Consider the following 19,141-nt stretch of genomic DNA (forward strand, 5'->3'; position numbering starts at 1 on the left):
ATTCAAAGACTAACTAACTAACTCTCTAGCCTTCTTAAACCCAAAGGTTCATGGCTGCAGCAACACAGGCCTTCCATCTGTCCCTACCCTGAGCAAGATCTATATACTCTTTTCCATCCCTACCGATTTCCTTTAGGTCCATCTCAACGTTATCCCTCCAACTTCGTCTTGGTCTTCCTACAGAATCTTATAAACTCTTATTTCCTCTCCCATTCGTGCCACATGGCCTGCCCACCTAAGTCTTCTTGACTTAATTATTCTAATAATATCTGGACATGAATACCAATTATCTGGTTCTAAATTATGTAACCTTCTACACTCACCTGTCTCCTCATCCCTTTTAGATCCAAATATATTCCTAAGGTTCTTATTTTCAAATACTCTCAATTTATGTTCCTCTTTCAATGTAAGGACCAAGTTTCGCAATATTACAGGCTTTGTATATTTTAACTTAGTTTCTTAGATATTAAACGAGAAGACAAAAGTTTATGAAAATAGAAGTAACATGCATTTGCTTAATTAAGCTTGATTTTCATTTCCTCTTTAGTATCATTTTCATTTGTTAGTATTACTCCTAAGTACTTCAATTTGGAAACTGGTTCAAACGAGTTGTTATCAATAATTAGATTTTGATTATTACCACTTGGTTTCGACCTGTAAGCATATATTCAGTTTTCTCTTTGTTAACTTCCAAACCCATCTCTTTAGCTGCTTTGAAAAATATTTTAGCATTATTCTTAATTGTATTTATATGATACCCTAATATGTCTACATCATCTGCATATGCTAACAACTGAGTCATACCGTTAAATTTTAGTCCTCCGTTAGTTTATTTTACCTTCCTAACAGCGTATTCTAAGGCAAAATTAAAGAGCAATGGAGATAATGCATCTCTTTGTTTTAACCTATGATGAATTGTAAATTTGTCAGACATAATATCCACACGAATTTTACTTTGTTTCACTGGTGCATACTTTTATCATATTAACAAGCTTCTTAGGTATTCTAAACTCGACTAATATATTATATTATACATATATATTATATAATTTATCCTTCAAAGACATTAGGCATAATAATACATCCAAAATCTTGCCAGTTGGGAGGGTCGATTGCCCTCCCCTTGGATCCGCGCCTGCAGTGTGTCAACTTCGAAATCTAAAAAAAAAAGAATGACTCCATTGATTAGGAAATCATATGACCTTCATTTTGGCTGCAAAATAGGTGACTAGGATACATCGAGTGACACTGTTATGTGTGGCTGAGTTTGTCACATGCCATTCGGAGTGTCCATGGTTTCGAGGAGACCGTTGAACCACTCAACGAATTTGCTGTTTTTGCATTACAAAAATCTCTGGAATAACTGCGAAGACTACGCATGTCGTGAAATACTAAAATACTATGATGTAGCTTCAGCTACAAAACCTGTGGCTCACAATCCAGCCCTTCCCATGTTTGAATGTAGCAGCAAGTGGTTCTCTTCAAGAAATTGTAAAGTATATCCTCGGAAATCACAAGGCAGATAACTACAAAGAACTTGTTAGGCAGCGTCTTGATAACTAAAGAAACTAGGATGTAATACGTTCCTAAAAATCAATTTGTTGGTTTACCATTTGCACTTATCGCCCTGCAACAATGGCAGTGTACGTGAGGAACATGGAGAACGCTTCCATCAGGAAACACACCTAGGAAAACCGTTATCAAGGTAATGGAGCCCAAGCTGACTACACCTGGACTCTCAAGAGATATGTTCCTCAACTAAATACAGCAGAAAATCATTAAGAAGTACATTTTAGGTCAGTATACAGAATATGTAACATATATTAGTTTCAATAAAGCAAAGTTATTTCATTACCACAAAAAATCTGTGCCCGATAAAGAAAAAACAGTAAACAGATTTGAAATCACCGAAACAAAATGCTATAAAATCACCTTCTCTTTCTCATTCAACAGAGAGAAAGTTAAAATGTGTTTCCAGTGTTGTTTTCGTACTTAACAGAAGGTTTATCATGATATATTTCCTTCTAAAATTGAGATGCAAGAACTCTTGATAGGATTACAATCCTGCCTTTTAAGATCAACCGAGACTGTAAAAATTTTGTGATATTACGTGAAATAAAATTTGTGTAGCGTTTTTTAATGCATGCCATTACGTTAATAATTGTGTAGTTGTATTTTGAGAGTGAGAAAAAATAACATACAGGGCGATTCATAGGTGATGGTCCAAACTGTGACGGTGAAAAGTATGCACTAGCAGAAGCAAAAAAGTTCATACATTCCCAAGTACCTTGTGTTTGGACCATCAGTTATGAATCGCCCCGTACATAACAATACCGTGTAGAATGAATGAATGTGAATTATTCACAACATACGAGAAGATGTGCATTAGGTAATTCGTACATTCCAGAAGATTGAATGGAACGTCATCCAAATTTTTGCTCACAGATCTGGGTGTGCTGCAGCTACATTAGCCGCTCCCTTGGGTACGTAGTTAGTGGAAGTGGTACTAAAAGTTAAGTACGGTTACTACGTACCTCTATCCTGAACGTCCATCCGTCTAAGCTGAGCAAACGAAGCGTGTTGTTCTTCCCTAGAGACTGGCAGACTAGCTGGGTGGGTCCGTCCTCGAGTATCAGTCGAGGAGACCCGAGATCCAACAGCTGCAGCGAGGTGTTCTCCGCCACCCCCACCACGACGGGCAGGACCTCGCCCAGCTTGGTCCCTCCCTCGAGACGCAGGGCGTCCAGGCACCGACTCTTGCGCACGGTCTCGCCTAGGCACAAGGCATCGTCGGCTCCCAATAGGCACTTGCTCACGTTCAGGCTCCTCAGCTTGCAGCCCGGTTCCCTGACCGCCTCGAAGACGTCGTGGAAGCCCGAGCAGTGGACGTTGCTGTCGCAGGCGGGCAACGGGTGGAAGAGCTTCTGGAATAGGATCGAATCGGAGTTCCGCTTGTCGTCCTGTCTGGGGAGAGTCGCCGGCCTGCTCAGGCTGTTGTAGACGCCGACCCTGGGCAGGGAGAAGTAGCACGACTTTGGTGAGTACGAGGGAGGGTTGTTGAGGGTCTGCTTCATGAAGAACTGCAGGGCGTTCAGCTTGTCTCCCCCGCTGCTGCTGCTGCCGCTACCGACGCTGGCGCCGCTGGAGGGGGGGTCGTCCCTTCGCATCCCCCAGCTGCCGCTGAGGTTGAGGGCCATCAAGGGTCGAGTCCGGATCAGGTTCGCGATGGCCTTCAGCCCTTCCCTCCCGCACCCCAGATGTGGGAGGTGGAGCACGGACACTTGCGAGGCTTTCTCGATAGCACCACACAACTGAACCACCTGACTGGTGCCCAGGTTCAAGTCTAGCACCAATTTACTCAATGAGGGACTTGCTAGGTCTTCCAGGCTCTCGCACAGCGAATCCACCAACGGCTGGAACCTGAAAGAGCAAAACAGTATTGTGAGCAAGCAACCGAAGTAAGATTAAATACATATACGTATGTAAATCGTTACAACCCAGAAGTGTCCGTGACTGTACATAGGAGAATCACTCTAATGTACAGGGTGATTTAAAATGATTCAAAAGATTTTATATAGCAATATATTTTGAGTTTGCAATCCAAATGTAAAGGGGAAAACGTCCATATCACGCCTTATTAGTGCTCCATGTGATTTGCCTCAGCAACGTGAGCAACATTGGGACGATAAATCAACTTCCTGTCGCACACTATCCAGCATGTCAGATGTCACACATCCCCGGGGGCAGTAACAATGCGGCTTTCTACGGTAGTTGTCGTCAAAGATATCAACCCGCATTTGGTTAAATCGAGTGAGTTTTAAAAAATCCTCTGTGGCCGGATTTCTAGGCACTAAAAATTAACCAAAGAGGCGGGCAAAAATCACTAAAGCTATGGAAATAGCCACGATATACTTAAAAATATAAAAAAAGCCACATAATAGGAATTTACTTTCAATATTGTGATTAATGAAAGGCACAAATTCTCACGTCTAAAATTTAATATTTCCACAATATTAACGGCTGTAATTTCATACTGCATGCAGAGGATTTTATATATTTAAGACAAGAAGCAGTAACGGACGGGTTTCTCTTGAGACGCGTGAGAATGATTTTTTTTCTACTTGCTACCTACTATGCAGATTGAAGATGACGTCAAGGGGGCGAACGCTCTTTACTCTTGTGTCTATTCAATATTTATTGTTAAATTCTAGTCGTTAAAGGAAGTGAGGCATATTTTTGTGCTCCCTGAATACGCCTGTGTGAAAACCTAAACAAAGAGGTACATAAACACTAGAGCTGAGCCGATACCACCATTTGCCGATACTGATATAGATACCCACCGATACCGATACTTGTACCCATACAGCACAACATGGTTTCAGATATATTACGGATACGTAACTCGTGAAACATTGTAGCATTGCGAAACATTAGTGCTGTTTCAGCAATGTAAAAATGTCCGCGAATATGACATAACATTCGTAATGTTACAGAAACATGTCAGTGTAACATTACAGATACATTTCCGTAAGGTTTTATGATATTTCAGATATATTACAGTGATATTATTTTACGTTACTGTTGTAGTGAATGGAATCAGTACTGTATTCATGAGTGACATATTTAAGGGGCTTATTGGGGTTAAGCCGCTTTACTTCAATATTAATTTGTAAATTATTTCCTGAAAATAAAATTAGGAATGATATTTAATTATATTTATTTTGCCTTTCCTCAAATGACCACGTATCTCAATTTCCACAATTATTCTCGAGGGGAAAAAAATTGCATAAAAGTACGAAATGCACAATTACAGTATAAAATAAAATGCTAGTTACAGAGTCATACTAACTCGTCACCATCACCTGGCACGTACTTAGAAATATATAATTTGGGGAGCCAGTCCGAGCCAAATGTCTCAGAAATATAATAACAAAAGTGTTTCTATTTAATACGTTAATATAATTATTGGTCGATTCGTAATATATGTAAATTAATTAATTAGTACTTAATTTCTCCGATGCGTATAGAGGGAGTACTATTGTTGTATGTAACCACAGACTAAGAAACGGAGGAAAGACAACATTAATACCTATTTTCTTGTTTGACTAAAAAATATTGTCATTACATAAATAGTAAAAGGACGCTATAAAATCACAGATAAAACAGCAAATATTCATCATCTAGCTTACGTAAAATGTGTGTGAAACAACTGTCCTGGTAAGGAAATGAATGTCAAAGAAATAAAAAATTGAATATATATTGAATAACAAAAGGAATGGTGGTACGTCTATTAGATGAAAAGTAAAGTTCCTGATAAATATTTTATGTACATTATTGTAAGTAGTGGTGTACATAGTGCGGCGGGGGGTTAAAAACATTCACCTATCTTACGACCACGATCTTCAAGCAAGAATTGACAATGAATGGTTTATTTCCTACAGCATTAACTGAGCAGTTACATGCCTTCATAGTCACGTTTGGGTTCAGCTTTCACTTGCCCATGCCTTTGATCTTGCCATCTGCTTCCCAGGAGGGTGGGGGTTTTATCCAGTGTTTCTAGGAAAATCTATGGAACGTCCTGTTCTGGTCTCCCAATCTGTCACAAGGAAGGGTGAACGAACTTTTAGAAAGGACAAATGTTGAGACGAGCTGTTGCCTTTGCCCGCTTTTCTAGCCACTGAAAATCTTTGGTATCGGTAAATGCAAATCAACCGATACTCACCGATGCCAATACCGCCGGTATCGGCTCTGCCCTAATACACACTTTGTACAATTGAAGCATAATTTTGTTCCTGCTTTGAAACATTTATGGTACTTATAGGCACTAATAGTTGGGATAGGCAATTGTAGACTTGTAGGTACAACGCAATTAACGTATCACAACTGTATATCCCTGAAACCCACTTCTGTACCGAAAGCCCACGAATCTGATCACAGGAACAAGAGATAAATTTAGGAGAATGTCCGGTCTTTGCTAATTATGCACATAAAGGCTACAGAGTCTGGGTTTAGAGTTCAAAGTGGGATCCCGAGATCCTTGCAGAAACTTCTTATGTTGATATAACTCAAGAGCGTTTTCTCTCCTAAAATTAATGAAGAGCTTTATTTCCTACTACAGGAAATAGAAGGGTTTTTGTTTCCAGGCATTTCCCCGCTTCCAGAGTGCTTTATGGATATACGTAAGCGAAAATCGCAATATATATACAACTCTAGTTCATAGAAGCATGCCCGTGAGGCTCAGAACTTTGTTGCAGCACTTTGTGCATGTTGGATGCTTGCTTACCCACGAGCCTACAAGGCCGAGGCAGCTTTTGTTCTAATTATCAGGGTCACGTGTTAAATTCTCCACTTGCGTCGTTCTTCCATCATCATCAGGGGAGTGCTGGAACTAACCATCCGCAATATTCCAGTTTTCACGACGGCCATTAAGCTTGTCCGCCGTGCGAGAGAGTATATTTTGCAAGTGTAACTTCTAATGTCCAAGTTTTCCCGAACTTTATTGCACTGTGCGAGCCAATGATGCTTGTAGGCTACCTGTGTGCAGATGGAGGTCAAGCATCCAAGGTTGGATTCCGCGGTAAGAATCCCCTTTTTGCCTCGCCTGTTTCATCATCGGATAGAGCAGTGGGCAACAGTGACCGCTTGTAATCAAGAACTTCCCTGATCCAAAAGGTTTTAATAGAAACAAAAGTTCTTCAAAGGCTTTAAGAAAAACAAAAAATTCTTCAATGGCTTAAACAAACAAAAATTCATAAAAGGTTTTAACAGAAACAAAAGTTCTTCAAGGATTTTAACAGAAACAAAAGTTCTTCAAGTGTTTTAACAGAAACAAAAGTTCTTCAAGGGTTTTAGAAATAAAAGAAAGCTGTCAAAATTTTAACAAAAATAAAAGCTCTTCAGGTGTTTTAAATTAAATAAGCTCGTCAAGATTTTCAACAAAATACACGTTCAAGAGCTTTAGCAGAAATAAAAGTTCTTCAAGTGTTTTGAAGGAAACAGAAGTTTCAACAAAAATACAGGTTCCAAATCTTTAACAGAAATAAAAAAAAATCAAGTGTTTTAGACGGGAAAAGTCTTAGGGTGTTTCAACGTGAAATGCTCTTCAATTTTATTGGAAAAAATCTACAAGATGAAACAGAAAAATTTCAAGGTTCAACAGGGAAAATGCTTCAAATTATAACAAGAAAATCAAAGTTATAAGGAATAAAAATATTAAACTCTAAATCAGAAGCTTTATAAAAAAACAATACACATAAAGATCACTGCTTTAAAGCAACACGAACAATTTCTCGAAAACAAAATGCTTCGAAACTACATTTGCCCATGTCTTCATGTGCTGAACAGAACTGTCATTGGCTCAGTCGAACGTGTTCTGGCATTGACGGGGGCAAAAAAAAGTAGCTGATCGCCTCGTGCAAGATCTCCAGGCCTGTTTGATGAATTGTTGATTCCTTGAAAGGTTCGGAAACCTGATCTAACAGAACCGGTATCCGTGTTTATGTCAACCACAATTCACTTCGCATGCAGTTACAGCCAATTAAGTCTCCACGTGAAAAAAAAGCTCTCCCACATAGGACTGTCCATTCTTGCCATGAGTAGTAGTTGAGGTTGTGTTCTTGTTAGACATTTGTAATAGTACCAGGGAGGGCTGATGTCCAAGGCACAGTAAGTGACGTTTAATTTCGTTGCGCACCATGACGTAGCTGGGGTGTTCAATGCAATGGTGAAATAACAATGTTTAACATTTTAAAAGAAAATATGCAAGGTAAAGCTAACCCCTGCACAATGGACTGAGCCCACATATTCACAATCTCGGCCATTTGTGGTGGTGATGTGGTCAGCACCACGTTCCGACTGCCTTGAACAGGGTTAGTCTCGGGTATCCTACATTCGTCCAATCCGTAAATTTCTAGACAATAAACATTCAAATCAGGACTTCATATTATTAAAATACCAAGTCCTGATTTTGTTTCTGTCTTCTGCGTGCTCATATCTTCCAATATAAATTTATTGTTAACTTTACATGTGTCTTGCAGTCTTCCTTTTATATCTTCCAATACAAATCTATTGTTAACTTTACATGTTTCTTTCAGTCTTATTTATGTATCTTCCAATATAAATTTATTGTTAATTTTCCATGTTTCTTTCAGTCTTCCTTTTGTATCTTCCAATATAAATCTATTGTTAACTTTACATGTTTCTTGCAGTCTTCCTTTTATATCTTCCAATACAAATCTATTGTTAACTTTACATGTTTCTTTCAGTCTTATTTATGTATCTTCTAATATAAATTTATTGTTAATTTTCCATGTTTCTTTCAGTCTTCCTTTTATATCTTCCAATCTAAATCTATTGTTAACTTTCCATCTTTCTTGCAGTCTTTCTTTTGTATCTTCCAATATAAATATATTGTTAACTTTACATGTGTCTTGCAGTCTTCTTTATGTATCTTCCCATATAAATCTATTGTTAACTTTCCATGTTTCTTTCAGTCTTCCTTTTATATCTTCCAATATAAATCTATTGTTAACTTTACATGTTTATCTTCCAATATAAATTTATTGTTAATTTTCCATGTTTCTTTCAGTCTTCCTTTTATATCTTCCAATATAAATCTATTGTTAACTTTACATGTGTCTTGCAGTCTTCTTTATGTATCTTCCCATATAAATCTATTGTTCACTTTCCATGTTTCTTTCAGTCTTCCTTTTATATCTTCCAATATAAATCTATTGTTAACTTTCCATCTTTCTTTCAGTCTTATTTATGTATCTTCCAATATAAATATATTGTTAACTTTCCATGTTTCTTGCAGTTTTTCTTTTGTATCTTCCAATATAAATCTATTGTTAACTTTCCATGTTTCTTGCAGTCTTCCTTTTCAATTATCTTTTGGCTTGTGTCTATTGTTTAATTTTTCTCCATCTTTGTTAAGTTCCACTAACTTCCTCTTCCATCTCTTTCTTTGAATTGTTTACCTTTTGATATTTGTATTTTGATTTCTCATTTGCGTAAAGTAAATGTTCAAATGAATATTATTTATTACTTGCACTATTATATTGTGTTATATATTATCGTATTTATTGTGCCAATGTTTAAGCAACCTGTTTAAACTCATTATTCTCACCACTCAAAGTAGATTCAACTACCTACGTCCATGGTAGGCAATGTTCAAATTAACACAAATCTTGCTATTATATTTTCAGAAATTGACTTGTTCATGATGCAAGTACGAAATAGTTACCATTAGTATAATCCTGATCATCACACACGTGGCACGTGTGAAATTGCCAGTATGTGCTCATTTTATTATCAAGAAATATTTAAAATATTTCATTTGTTATTGTTGACTAATATGTTAGCACATTTCATGTAGGAAGTTCACAGAACTTTAAATTCGGAGATTTATGCATACATAATGTACTGAGTAGCAAGCTAGATGATCAGAGTGTATATATCGTCTGTTACAAGACCTGAAATATCTAAAAAGTTGAATAAATTGATTTGGAATGGCAATTACGAGTTGGCAAAAAACCTTCTTCCTAGTAGGGCTCATGATTTGATTGGAGTTTTGTTATTTAACTTGACTTTTCTGTCACATTTCCCTGATCGCGACGATGAGGATGAGTGATGATATGATGGATTGATGAAGTCACACTCACAAGGAACACCCATGTCCAGTCGGGATTCAAACCAGAGACTACTGGCGTCGCTGTAATAACCTCTCGGCGCATGGCTTCTGGTTTCATCCTTGTCAAGTGCTTGGACAAGAAGACAGTTGACGTACTGTTCTCGGAACGTTGTATTTAAATACTGGTTCTATAAAAACAATTGAATTTGTTGTAGAATAAGAAATTAACTAACATACCCGTTGTAAAAATGTCAGTTTGGGAGAGCCAGTAGATAGCGGATACTGGGGAAAGATATTTGATAGGCGCATGATAAGAGGAAGAAGAAGAATTTGTATTTTATAGCAGGTTATTGATTGGTTGTCATAGTAACCGTTGTGTAAGATGTACGTGAATGGCTTCCATGCATTAAAGTTATGTTGTTTAATTTGAACCTACGTGTTTGTATGTCTTGTGTAAGTATAGATAAGAAATCACACACACAAACAACAAGGCTTACATCTATGGCGCAGTCGTACAGGATATTCTCGGTGATTCTTCGTAAGAAGAAGTGTGGATGAAGACGTCACGAAGAGTACGCGACGATCATCATTCCAGCATAAGTTTATGCAAGACGAAATTATGTCGGCTTGATCAATTTCTACGGTAAGAACCAAGATTACACGGTTTGTGTATTATTTACAATAATTGCACAAGGGGCAAGGTTCAAATCAGTGCGATACAAATTGTGTCTACGGCGTAGATTACAATAATTGTACAAGAACAAAGTTTAAAGCATGTGATACGGATTGTGTCTACGATATTGTGATATTAAGTTGTTTACAATTATGAATATATTCGGTTTGAATTTATTCTCAGAGTTCCGGCCAGATTCGGAAGAAATAGAAGATTATTTACAGAGGTTTGAACAGTCTTGTTTGCAAATTTCCTTACCCAACAAGCTACATGTATCGTTTGTCGATTACGTATCACTAGGACTGGGCCGTTTTATCAATATATCGGGATTTGTGTCTGCAAGGTCTGTTGGTAGCCCATGAGCAATCAATTGCTATTTTTTTAAATTACATAGACGCAAGGCGCCAGTGTTTCTCGTCGCTTCGATGTATAGATTCATTACCTAATTGTGAAATCTTGTATTCAAATTAATGGCAAAACATTACTGGAAGGTTGATGTATCTTGCAAGTCTGGGTTGAGCTAACGTAAGTAATTCTGAGCATAAAGAAGTACATACCTATCGTGCGGATTATCCTCTAGGCAGGTGATGACCAGCTCGAAGGTCTGCAGCCTAGCCTTGGGGAGAGTGGTCTTCACGTACGTGGCTAGCCTCCCGACCTCGCCGCTCGTGAATTCGTGCCCCAGGAGGGACGAGATGCGCACGAGCCGAACGCTGTCGTTCCTCGAGAGGGCGGTGAAGAATATATCCAGAGCCTCGCAGTCTCCCTTGTCGAACTGGAACACAAGTTCCAGCGCTTCCAGGCCGCAGGAGTCGCTCTGGAGGACGTACGACCAGCCTTCCAGCTCCAGAGGGACCGTGTGGACCAGAACCGGTCCGCAACTCCCCAGAAGTTTACACAAAGAGGCGACGTTAGCCTCCGAAGCACCGGCAGAGTGGAGGAGATGGAACAACGTCCTCGTGGTGAAGTCCAAAGGGGACAGCTGGTTGAACACTAGGTAACCCTTCTTGCCCAGCAAACCCATGAGGAATTTCAGTATGAGCACCGAGTCCTGTTCAGTAGCACCACCACTAGCACTAGTCGTAACACTGACACCACCGATGCACGGCAGCTCCTCGAGCTCACGTTTCAGAATGTTCGCGTAGTGGACGATGGACGTGACGTAGTACGCGGCGAGGAAGGCGCTGAACGTCTTGTGGATCGGGTGGTAGTAGTCCCGCTTCTGAGAGCGGCCGAAGTTGAGGCTGCGCGTCAGGAAGCCGAAATCGGTCACCTCCAAACCCCTGCAGAAGGTCCTTATTTCGAGATCCGTGTAGAAGTACCTGTCCTCTTTCAGGCAGGCCAGGCACAACTTCCCAAACTCCATCAGCATCTTCTTGCAGTGTCCGGGGAGGTCGGTGTTGGTGAGGATCTCCCCCCTCTTCAGCAGGCTCCTTCGGATAAGGCACTTGAAGAGAGCCTGGTACAGTTCCGGATGGTTCAGGGGCAGCTGCCCGCCTTCCTCCTCGAACAACACGCACAGCAGGAGCCAACCCAGAGGCCAACACGCCAGGTCCCTCAGCGACGGCGACTGTCCGCGTTCGATCCCCACGACGTCGAGGAAGTGCCCGGCGCTCTCGGGCTTCTTCTTAACGGAGAAGTAGCCGTTGACCAGCTCCTCGACGTGCGACCACTCCATCCCTTGCAGCAGCACCCGCCGATGGAGGTAAGGGTAGATATCGCCGCACCAACCAGGACACGACGTCACGATGACGCGACTCTCCGGGAACAGTCTTCCTTCCAGAAGGTCCACGGCGTCCCCCAGAGCCTCCCGGCTGAAGGCTTCGTCGTAGCCGTCCAGGACGAACAGCAACTTCTCCTCCATGAGGCCGAGGCACTTCCAGATCTGAGCAAAACCGTCCTTGCTTCCGACGGCTTGTTTCGGGAGCAGCTCCTTCTGCAGGTAGTGGGCCAGCGAGCTGCCGCGTAGCTCCCTCAGCGGCACGAAGAACGCTATTTGGATCGGGGGACCCAGCCATCCCCCGTAGCCCCCGGGGTCGTCCTGCGTTGCCCACGAATGCAGCAGGCGGAGGGCTAGGGTTGTCTTCCCAGAACCGGGGCCTCCTTCCACCAACACCCTCCTTGGAGCTTCATGGACTACTCCTTCACTCGTCTGAAAAGAGAGAGAAAAATATTTAGTCCACATATTCAGATCTTATTCGCTAAAAATACAATAACATAAAATGTATTACCAATACAAACCACATAATAAATATACAACCAATAGAGATAGAACCATTGAAGTCGTCTGGCTACTATGTACAGTCACCGGTAATAAAAATGGGACACCCACATCCTGAAATATTAACTTCCCAGCAATGCGTTATGTGTGTTGTCGAACTCTACGTCTTAGAACCGACTTCAATAGCAACTTTTCAATAGGATGTTCTGCTATCGCCGGAGAGTTAGGCAACACACATAACGCGTTGCTGGGAAGCCAGTATTTCAGGATTAAGCTTTCCTACTTTTATTGTCGGTGGCTGTACATTAATTAAAGAGGTGAATTAACAATTCATGTTCAAGGAAAATAATTTTGTCAGTAGTTTATGGTATTGGCACAAAGTTCACATCAGTTAACCTTCTGATAACAATAATAAAATAATCCAAGAATAAAATGACATCTTTGTGTACAGTCTTAGAAAAAAATACCTGGGCCACGGGACGTAGAATTTCGTAACGTCTTAAGCCTGTTGTTTATGCAACCCAAATAACAAAATATTCGCTTAAGTTTGCCTGGTGATTCTGAGTTCTCGGGAAGGATTGAGCTTTGATAGTATGAGTCACATGACTCGTGCCCCAGCCACAACAAACAGCTGGGTGCTACAATGCCTCCAGAAGAAAATTTCAGGAACTGGTTTCTTGACGAAGCTACTCGTAAGGAAATACTATTCTTTCAAGTGATATTAGAGTCATTTTCAAGAAGGTTCGCTGAAATGATGGTTCTCATCACAGACCACATGCCACACGTTAATTGTTTAAGTCCAGTTCATGCACTGGACCTACAGATTAAAATGGGATCCGAACCAAATCCTCTCTATTTGGTATTGAATTCGGAAGGCTTTCATTACATGGCGAAGACGTTACCACTACGACATCAGAGAGGCAATGGAACCCCTTGAGAAATAGATAAGCGAAAATTGCTACGTGACAAACCATATTTGCCCGTAAATTTTAAAAATAAGACAATATTTTGTACTGACAGTTTCGAACCGTGGGAGAGGCATATATTTTTTTGTACCATCGTCCATTTCACGAGTTTATAATTCTTCCTCACCGACACGAGTAACGCGAGTGGTAGAAGAAAAGCGAAGTAAAATAACTGAAATAGAAATAAAAGGAAAAAGCGAAATAAATTTTATTCATAATATTCTGCAGTCACTTGAGTTGTATTCACGGGATGCTATCTTTAAAGAAAGCCGTGGTCTCTTCCTTGTCTTTTTCGCTTCCTTTGTGCTCTTGCTTCCCCCGTCACGATTGGTCTAAAACTAATTAATGCGACGTTAATTAAACAATCCAAACAACGAAACAATGCACAATCAACTGCACAAAACAACATTCCAAATGTTTTCGAATCGGAAAACAATTGAGATGCTGTAAAATGACTTAAGATGCAGTAATAAAGTGGGAATTCGGTACCGTATAGAATTAAATCGGTAGAGATGTTCGATTTGATTGCATGTTTGTTATTTAGATTTGCTATTCTTTCACTTTTGGCAAATAGCGACGATGAAGATGAGTGATGCTATGATGAAATTGATGAAGGGACACTTACCAAGGACACCCACGCCCAAGTCGAGATTCTAACCAGGGACCCATGGCATCGTAGCGCGCTGTGCTAACCACTCCTCCATGGAGTGGACATTATAGCATATTTTGTGTGCTCAATTGGGATCAATCAATGGAATGAATAGGCATATTATATGATTAATAAATTCATATCATAATACCACGTCATATTATTCGGCACGAAGTAACATCAGAGACATTCAATCTTGCATTTTTGCCTTCCAACTAATTCTTTGAATTCAGGTTAATCACAACAATAAGATAAATTATGAAGCAAATGATAGTTATTACGAATTACCTGACAGAAACAACATTAAGCAGGCTCGGTGGTCAAGCTCATTAAGTGATGGACATTCGATATCGTCGCCAAAGTTCCCGGGTTTGAGTACCGTCCTTGTCGGGGGTGTTTGACTATTTCGTCATCAATTTCATGTAATGGTCACTCGTCCTTATCGTCGCGATCATCGAACAGGGAATAAAAATTATAAAAATAAATACGATGGAAGAGTACTTACTTCATCTCTCACGAAATCTCCTACAAAACCGGAATATATAAAATACATGTATATTCATTCACATACATTTTCGATTTCTATATTTAACTAATCGAGACCGAGAACGGTAGAGCAATTTTCAATTCGACAAACCGAGAGACGGAGAAACTGTCAAGTCTCGTTTCTTCTTGGCACCTCCGTAATCGAGTTGTTCTGTTTGTCATTGGCTTTGTATTGGCAATTATTGTCATTATTCTTTCCCTGCAGGTAAACCATAACGATGAATTATGATGAAATGAAGCAGATAAAAGGGCAAGAACAAGAAAGTCATGCCTGTTCGGGACTCCAACCCAGAACCTTACGTAACGAGATTTGAAATTCTGGAGAAGGCGTCCGTGTTTCGCTTGGTTTTCTCTTTCCTCTACTTCCCTTATATTATCATACATGTATAATAAAAATGGATCTGATACGATATGTTGCTATTCATAATTGTGCTGGTTAGATGCTACAGATGTGAACTCCAACCTGCAATATATTATTCCCTTTTGTTTCGTATCTGGTTGAACATGAAATTTTCTTACACTGTGACAATTTCTTTCTTAGTTTTGGTTTGGTGCACAGATATGCTAATCTGAACTCGACCTTCAGTTTAAAGTGGGATACTAACCACTATGTGCATCCACCGTGTATCAAAACCGGGGGCCTCCCCCATGGCGCAGTGGTAGCGTCCTTGCCTTGTAATCGAGGGGTCCCGGGTTCGATACCCGGTGGAGGTACAAGTGGTTCGGATCCCACTTTAAACTGTAGGTCCGGTCCCGATTAGCCTTACTGTGCATAAAGTGGACTTAAAACAGCAACTCAAACCAAACCAAACTCAAACCCGGGATCCACTGATTACAAGGCGACGACGTTAACACTACGCCATCGAGGAGGCCCCATGACAAAATGTTATTCACTCGATCTCTACCATAATTTATTTCAGCATTTACATTTTCGTTTTCTTCTTCTTTTTTCCTTTTGTTAACTACTCTTATATAACTCTTTTTGCGTCTTCGAATTTCTTCTTGTTTCAGGAAAAAATAATACATGCAGGCTGTATAAAAATCCCCAGTTCAAATAGATAAAACGTTCACTCTCGAGAACTAATTTACATGTTTATCACTAACGTAACCATTAGGAAACTATTGAAATGTTAACTGATATAACTGCAGATGAAACAATACTTACAGCCACTAACGAAATATATATTCTTGTGTAGCCTCACAGACAACAAGTATCTGGTGAGTCATTCACTCTTGCTGACTACGGGCGAAGGTCACTGAACTAAAGGGTGGTGGCAAGCAAGCAGGCTTCTGCTCTACCAAAGACGAGGTCACGTGTTCCAGTTATCAATGGCGTACGAAATAAGGAGGAACACAGCTATCTGACGTATGATTTGGTCCCGTCATTGCACGTAGAACACTTTATCGTCGTGGCCTTGAAGTTCCCTCAGGGCACTCCTACGTAAAGGCTTCTCAGCTAGAAGGATATCTTCCCCATTGAGTGGAGGAAAAGTGGGTGCGTATAGAGGTCCTTCAACTTTCGTATTCTTTTTCATTTCAGAACCCGTGCTGTATCGTCGACTTAATCCAATCTATCCGATGTAGGTTTTAGGTTCTGTTTCTGTTCGGTTATTTCACGTTGTCTTCCTGCTTATGTTATTCGCGACGAAGGTTCTGGATTCGATAATCTGGACAATAACGGGATTGTGTTGGTTGCTTGATTTGGTGTCTTAAGTCCACTTTATGTCCTGTTAGGCTAATCGTGAATGGACCTACAGTTTAAAGGGGGATCCGAACCACTATGTTCCTCCACCGAGTATCGAACCAGGGATCCCTTAATTACAAGGCGCCCACGATCCCACTCCGCCATCGGGGATTGTGTTCGCAACGAATGAATCAAATTTGAGTGATATGATATGCAACCATTGGAAGACTATTGAAAGAAAAGCAATGGGAACCTGCCAGTTTTTCTACTGCAGACAGGAAACCATAAACATGGAAGAGAAGCTTATATTCTATGAAACCTGACGCTATGTGCTCGAATACTGGCTAAATATAATCCATAGAGGCATAGCAACGTTAAACAACCTCTTATATGATACATATAGGTTTAAAAAGGTCGAAATACAAAGATTGTGTGCGCCTCACTGATGGCGTAGTGGTAAGGCCTTGTAATCAAGGGGTCTCGGGTACGATACCAGGTGATCGCACATAGTGGTTCGGATCCCACTTTAAACTGTATGCATTTCAGATTAGTCTATCTGTGCCGGTGACTCAGTCGGTAACGCGTCTGACTACCATGCTATAGGCCCCGGGTTCGATCCCCGGCCGGTTCAAGCCCGGGAACTTTTCTAACGTTGGAAGCGACCCCGGCGCCCACCCAGCGTCGAATGACATGGGTACCTGGGGGAAACCCTGGGGGTAAAGGCGGTCAGGGGCGTGATGCTGATCACATCACCCCCACTCACGAAAACTTTACCTTTTTTTTTTTTTTTTTTTTTTGCATAAAGTGGACTTACAACAAAATTTAAACTTGCGATAAAGATTATGATAAGGTATTAAAGAATTGGGTCTAACATATTTTTTTATTGTTTACCAATGACATTGTTAACTAATATTCTTAATTTCAGTTTCAAGATGAAATCGGCTACGAAATAAAAGGAGTGGGTTCATATTTCTGTTACGAAATTCCACTTTTGTAGTAGACCTGTGCCACACTAAGATGTGACATAATAAACAAATCTGAGACACTTTCAAAGTATTAAATTGCTATCTACGTATTTGGGAACAATCTTTCAATATAATACTTTTTTTGGACGCGTCAAATCATAGTATTTAATTCCTGTTTTAGCAGCTTTAAGAAACCTGATTTTGGGAGGGGGGGGTTACAAATGCCCTTTCTGCTCCCGTCAAGTTACGCCTATGACAAACAGGAATTCAAAGTAAAAGACTGTCCCGACTAAATAGGGAGACACGTCTGATAGATTTACAATTGGGAAAATCATAATTAAGCGTGTAGTTGAAAACAACCTATTTTCATATATTGCATGCAGCTCTACTTTTTCTGCAATGTGGATCAAGAACTGGGGACGTGGAGAAGCACAACACTCCACGTAACCAATAGTCACGTGACCCTCTTTGCTTTCCTGCCATGTTGACCTTCGCGTGGAACACATTTCTCGGTGTTAAGACAGGCAAAATCACCCGATCATCGAAGGGTGCAATATGTGTTGCCTACCCTCCTGCATTACTTGCTCCTATTAAAGCCTTATGGGGAAGAACTTTTTTCCATGACTGTACATAATAATGAATTAATTCCTTATTATTTCTCAATAATTAAAGATTAAGGTTACAGGTTTTTGAGGAAATACCCAAACTGCATTACAGTGCAAAAAAAAAATCTCGGACAAAATGATTACTTTGATTTCAACCTGTTACTGATTTTCACACTTGTAGATTTTTTATTTTCCTCTGTAGTTAAGTTGGTGCTGTCTTCATGTTTTGACAGCTCTGTCAATTTGCTGCTAGGAGCACTGTAGGTGCTGAATGTGTTAAATAGCATCGGATGGATTGGAAAAGACGGTTCTATCCCTGACATTAACCCCATTAATTTATTTTTTTCATTTCGGACACGTTAGGAACAAGGTGTATACGACACCTGTGCCAGATCACACGTTTCGTACACGCATCACAAAAAGCAGTTGCAAGCGTTACTCTGTGTCGATCTAGTAGACTGCTCGTTTCTAGAAAGCTAATTGGGTCATCTGCGTATAGATAATCTGTAGTCAACTCAGTTTCTCTGTTTTTATTGTTAATATCATGTACCTAAAAGTTTTTTCCAACTAATTTCTTACTAAAACATAATGTAGAGGATTTTGGTATTTTGTATAAATACAAGAAAATTGTAAATCATTGTAAAAGTTCCGTAACTATGACGATGTATAAAGAACTACAGTGTCGTCTTCCAAATATGCAAACATTTTTACTGTATAAAAGTAGAAAGGTATATAAACTTCGGGGATAATCTCGTTGCCGAAAGGCTGGTAATTCAGGGGGAGGCTTGGGGAAATATCTCAGCCGCGCTTTTCTGGGAGGTTTTGGTGTATACCAAGGCGGATATTTCAAACCCACATTCCGAAAGGTGTGCTTCTCTGCATCACCAAAAGTTCAGGGTTTCTAAACTTCGGTATAACTAATAGGTTTCGGCCTACAAGTTATATCGGGCGAATTGTCTGTTTAAAGTTTATGTATATCGTCGGAAGCTTGAATAAAGCTCTAAAGATGATATATTACTAATCTTTTATTACAAGAAACTCTTGGTGAAAACAAACAAATCCTACACCACATACCACGCAGGCTCTCTGTCCTACAAACCCACTGATGTATTTTGAAAAGTCCGAGAAGAGGTTGTGTACGGACTAAACTAAAGCCCAAAAGGCAGAAGGTGCGTATATATAGGTCACGTAAGGGGGGGGGG

The 19,141-nt window shown here is 40.2% G+C and overlaps 1 protein-coding gene across 2 annotated transcripts in view; it reads right to left on the minus strand.

Moving 5' to 3' along the window:
- The window catches only part of LOC145985173 (uncharacterized), a 471,246-nt gene that overhangs the window by 13,340 nt on the left and 438,765 nt on the right, over positions 1-19,141 (minus strand). For both annotated transcript variants that reach the window (XM_083118871.1, XM_083118872.1), the window contains exons 3-4: positions 10,862-12,456; positions 2,535-3,420 (exon numbers count right to left, since the gene is read on the minus strand). In XM_083118871.1, coding sequence (XP_082974997.1) covers positions 2,535-3,420; positions 10,862-12,456 — 2,481 coding nt within the window. The remainder of the gene's footprint in view (positions 1-2,534; positions 3,421-10,861; positions 12,457-19,141) is intronic.

The sequence above is a fragment of the Lepisma saccharinum genome, chromosome 3 (assembly GCF_977018435.1).
Source record: "Lepisma saccharinum chromosome 3, izLepSacc3.1, whole genome shotgun sequence".
NCBI lineage: Eukaryota > Metazoa > Arthropoda > Insecta > Zygentoma > Lepismatidae > Lepisma > Lepisma saccharinum.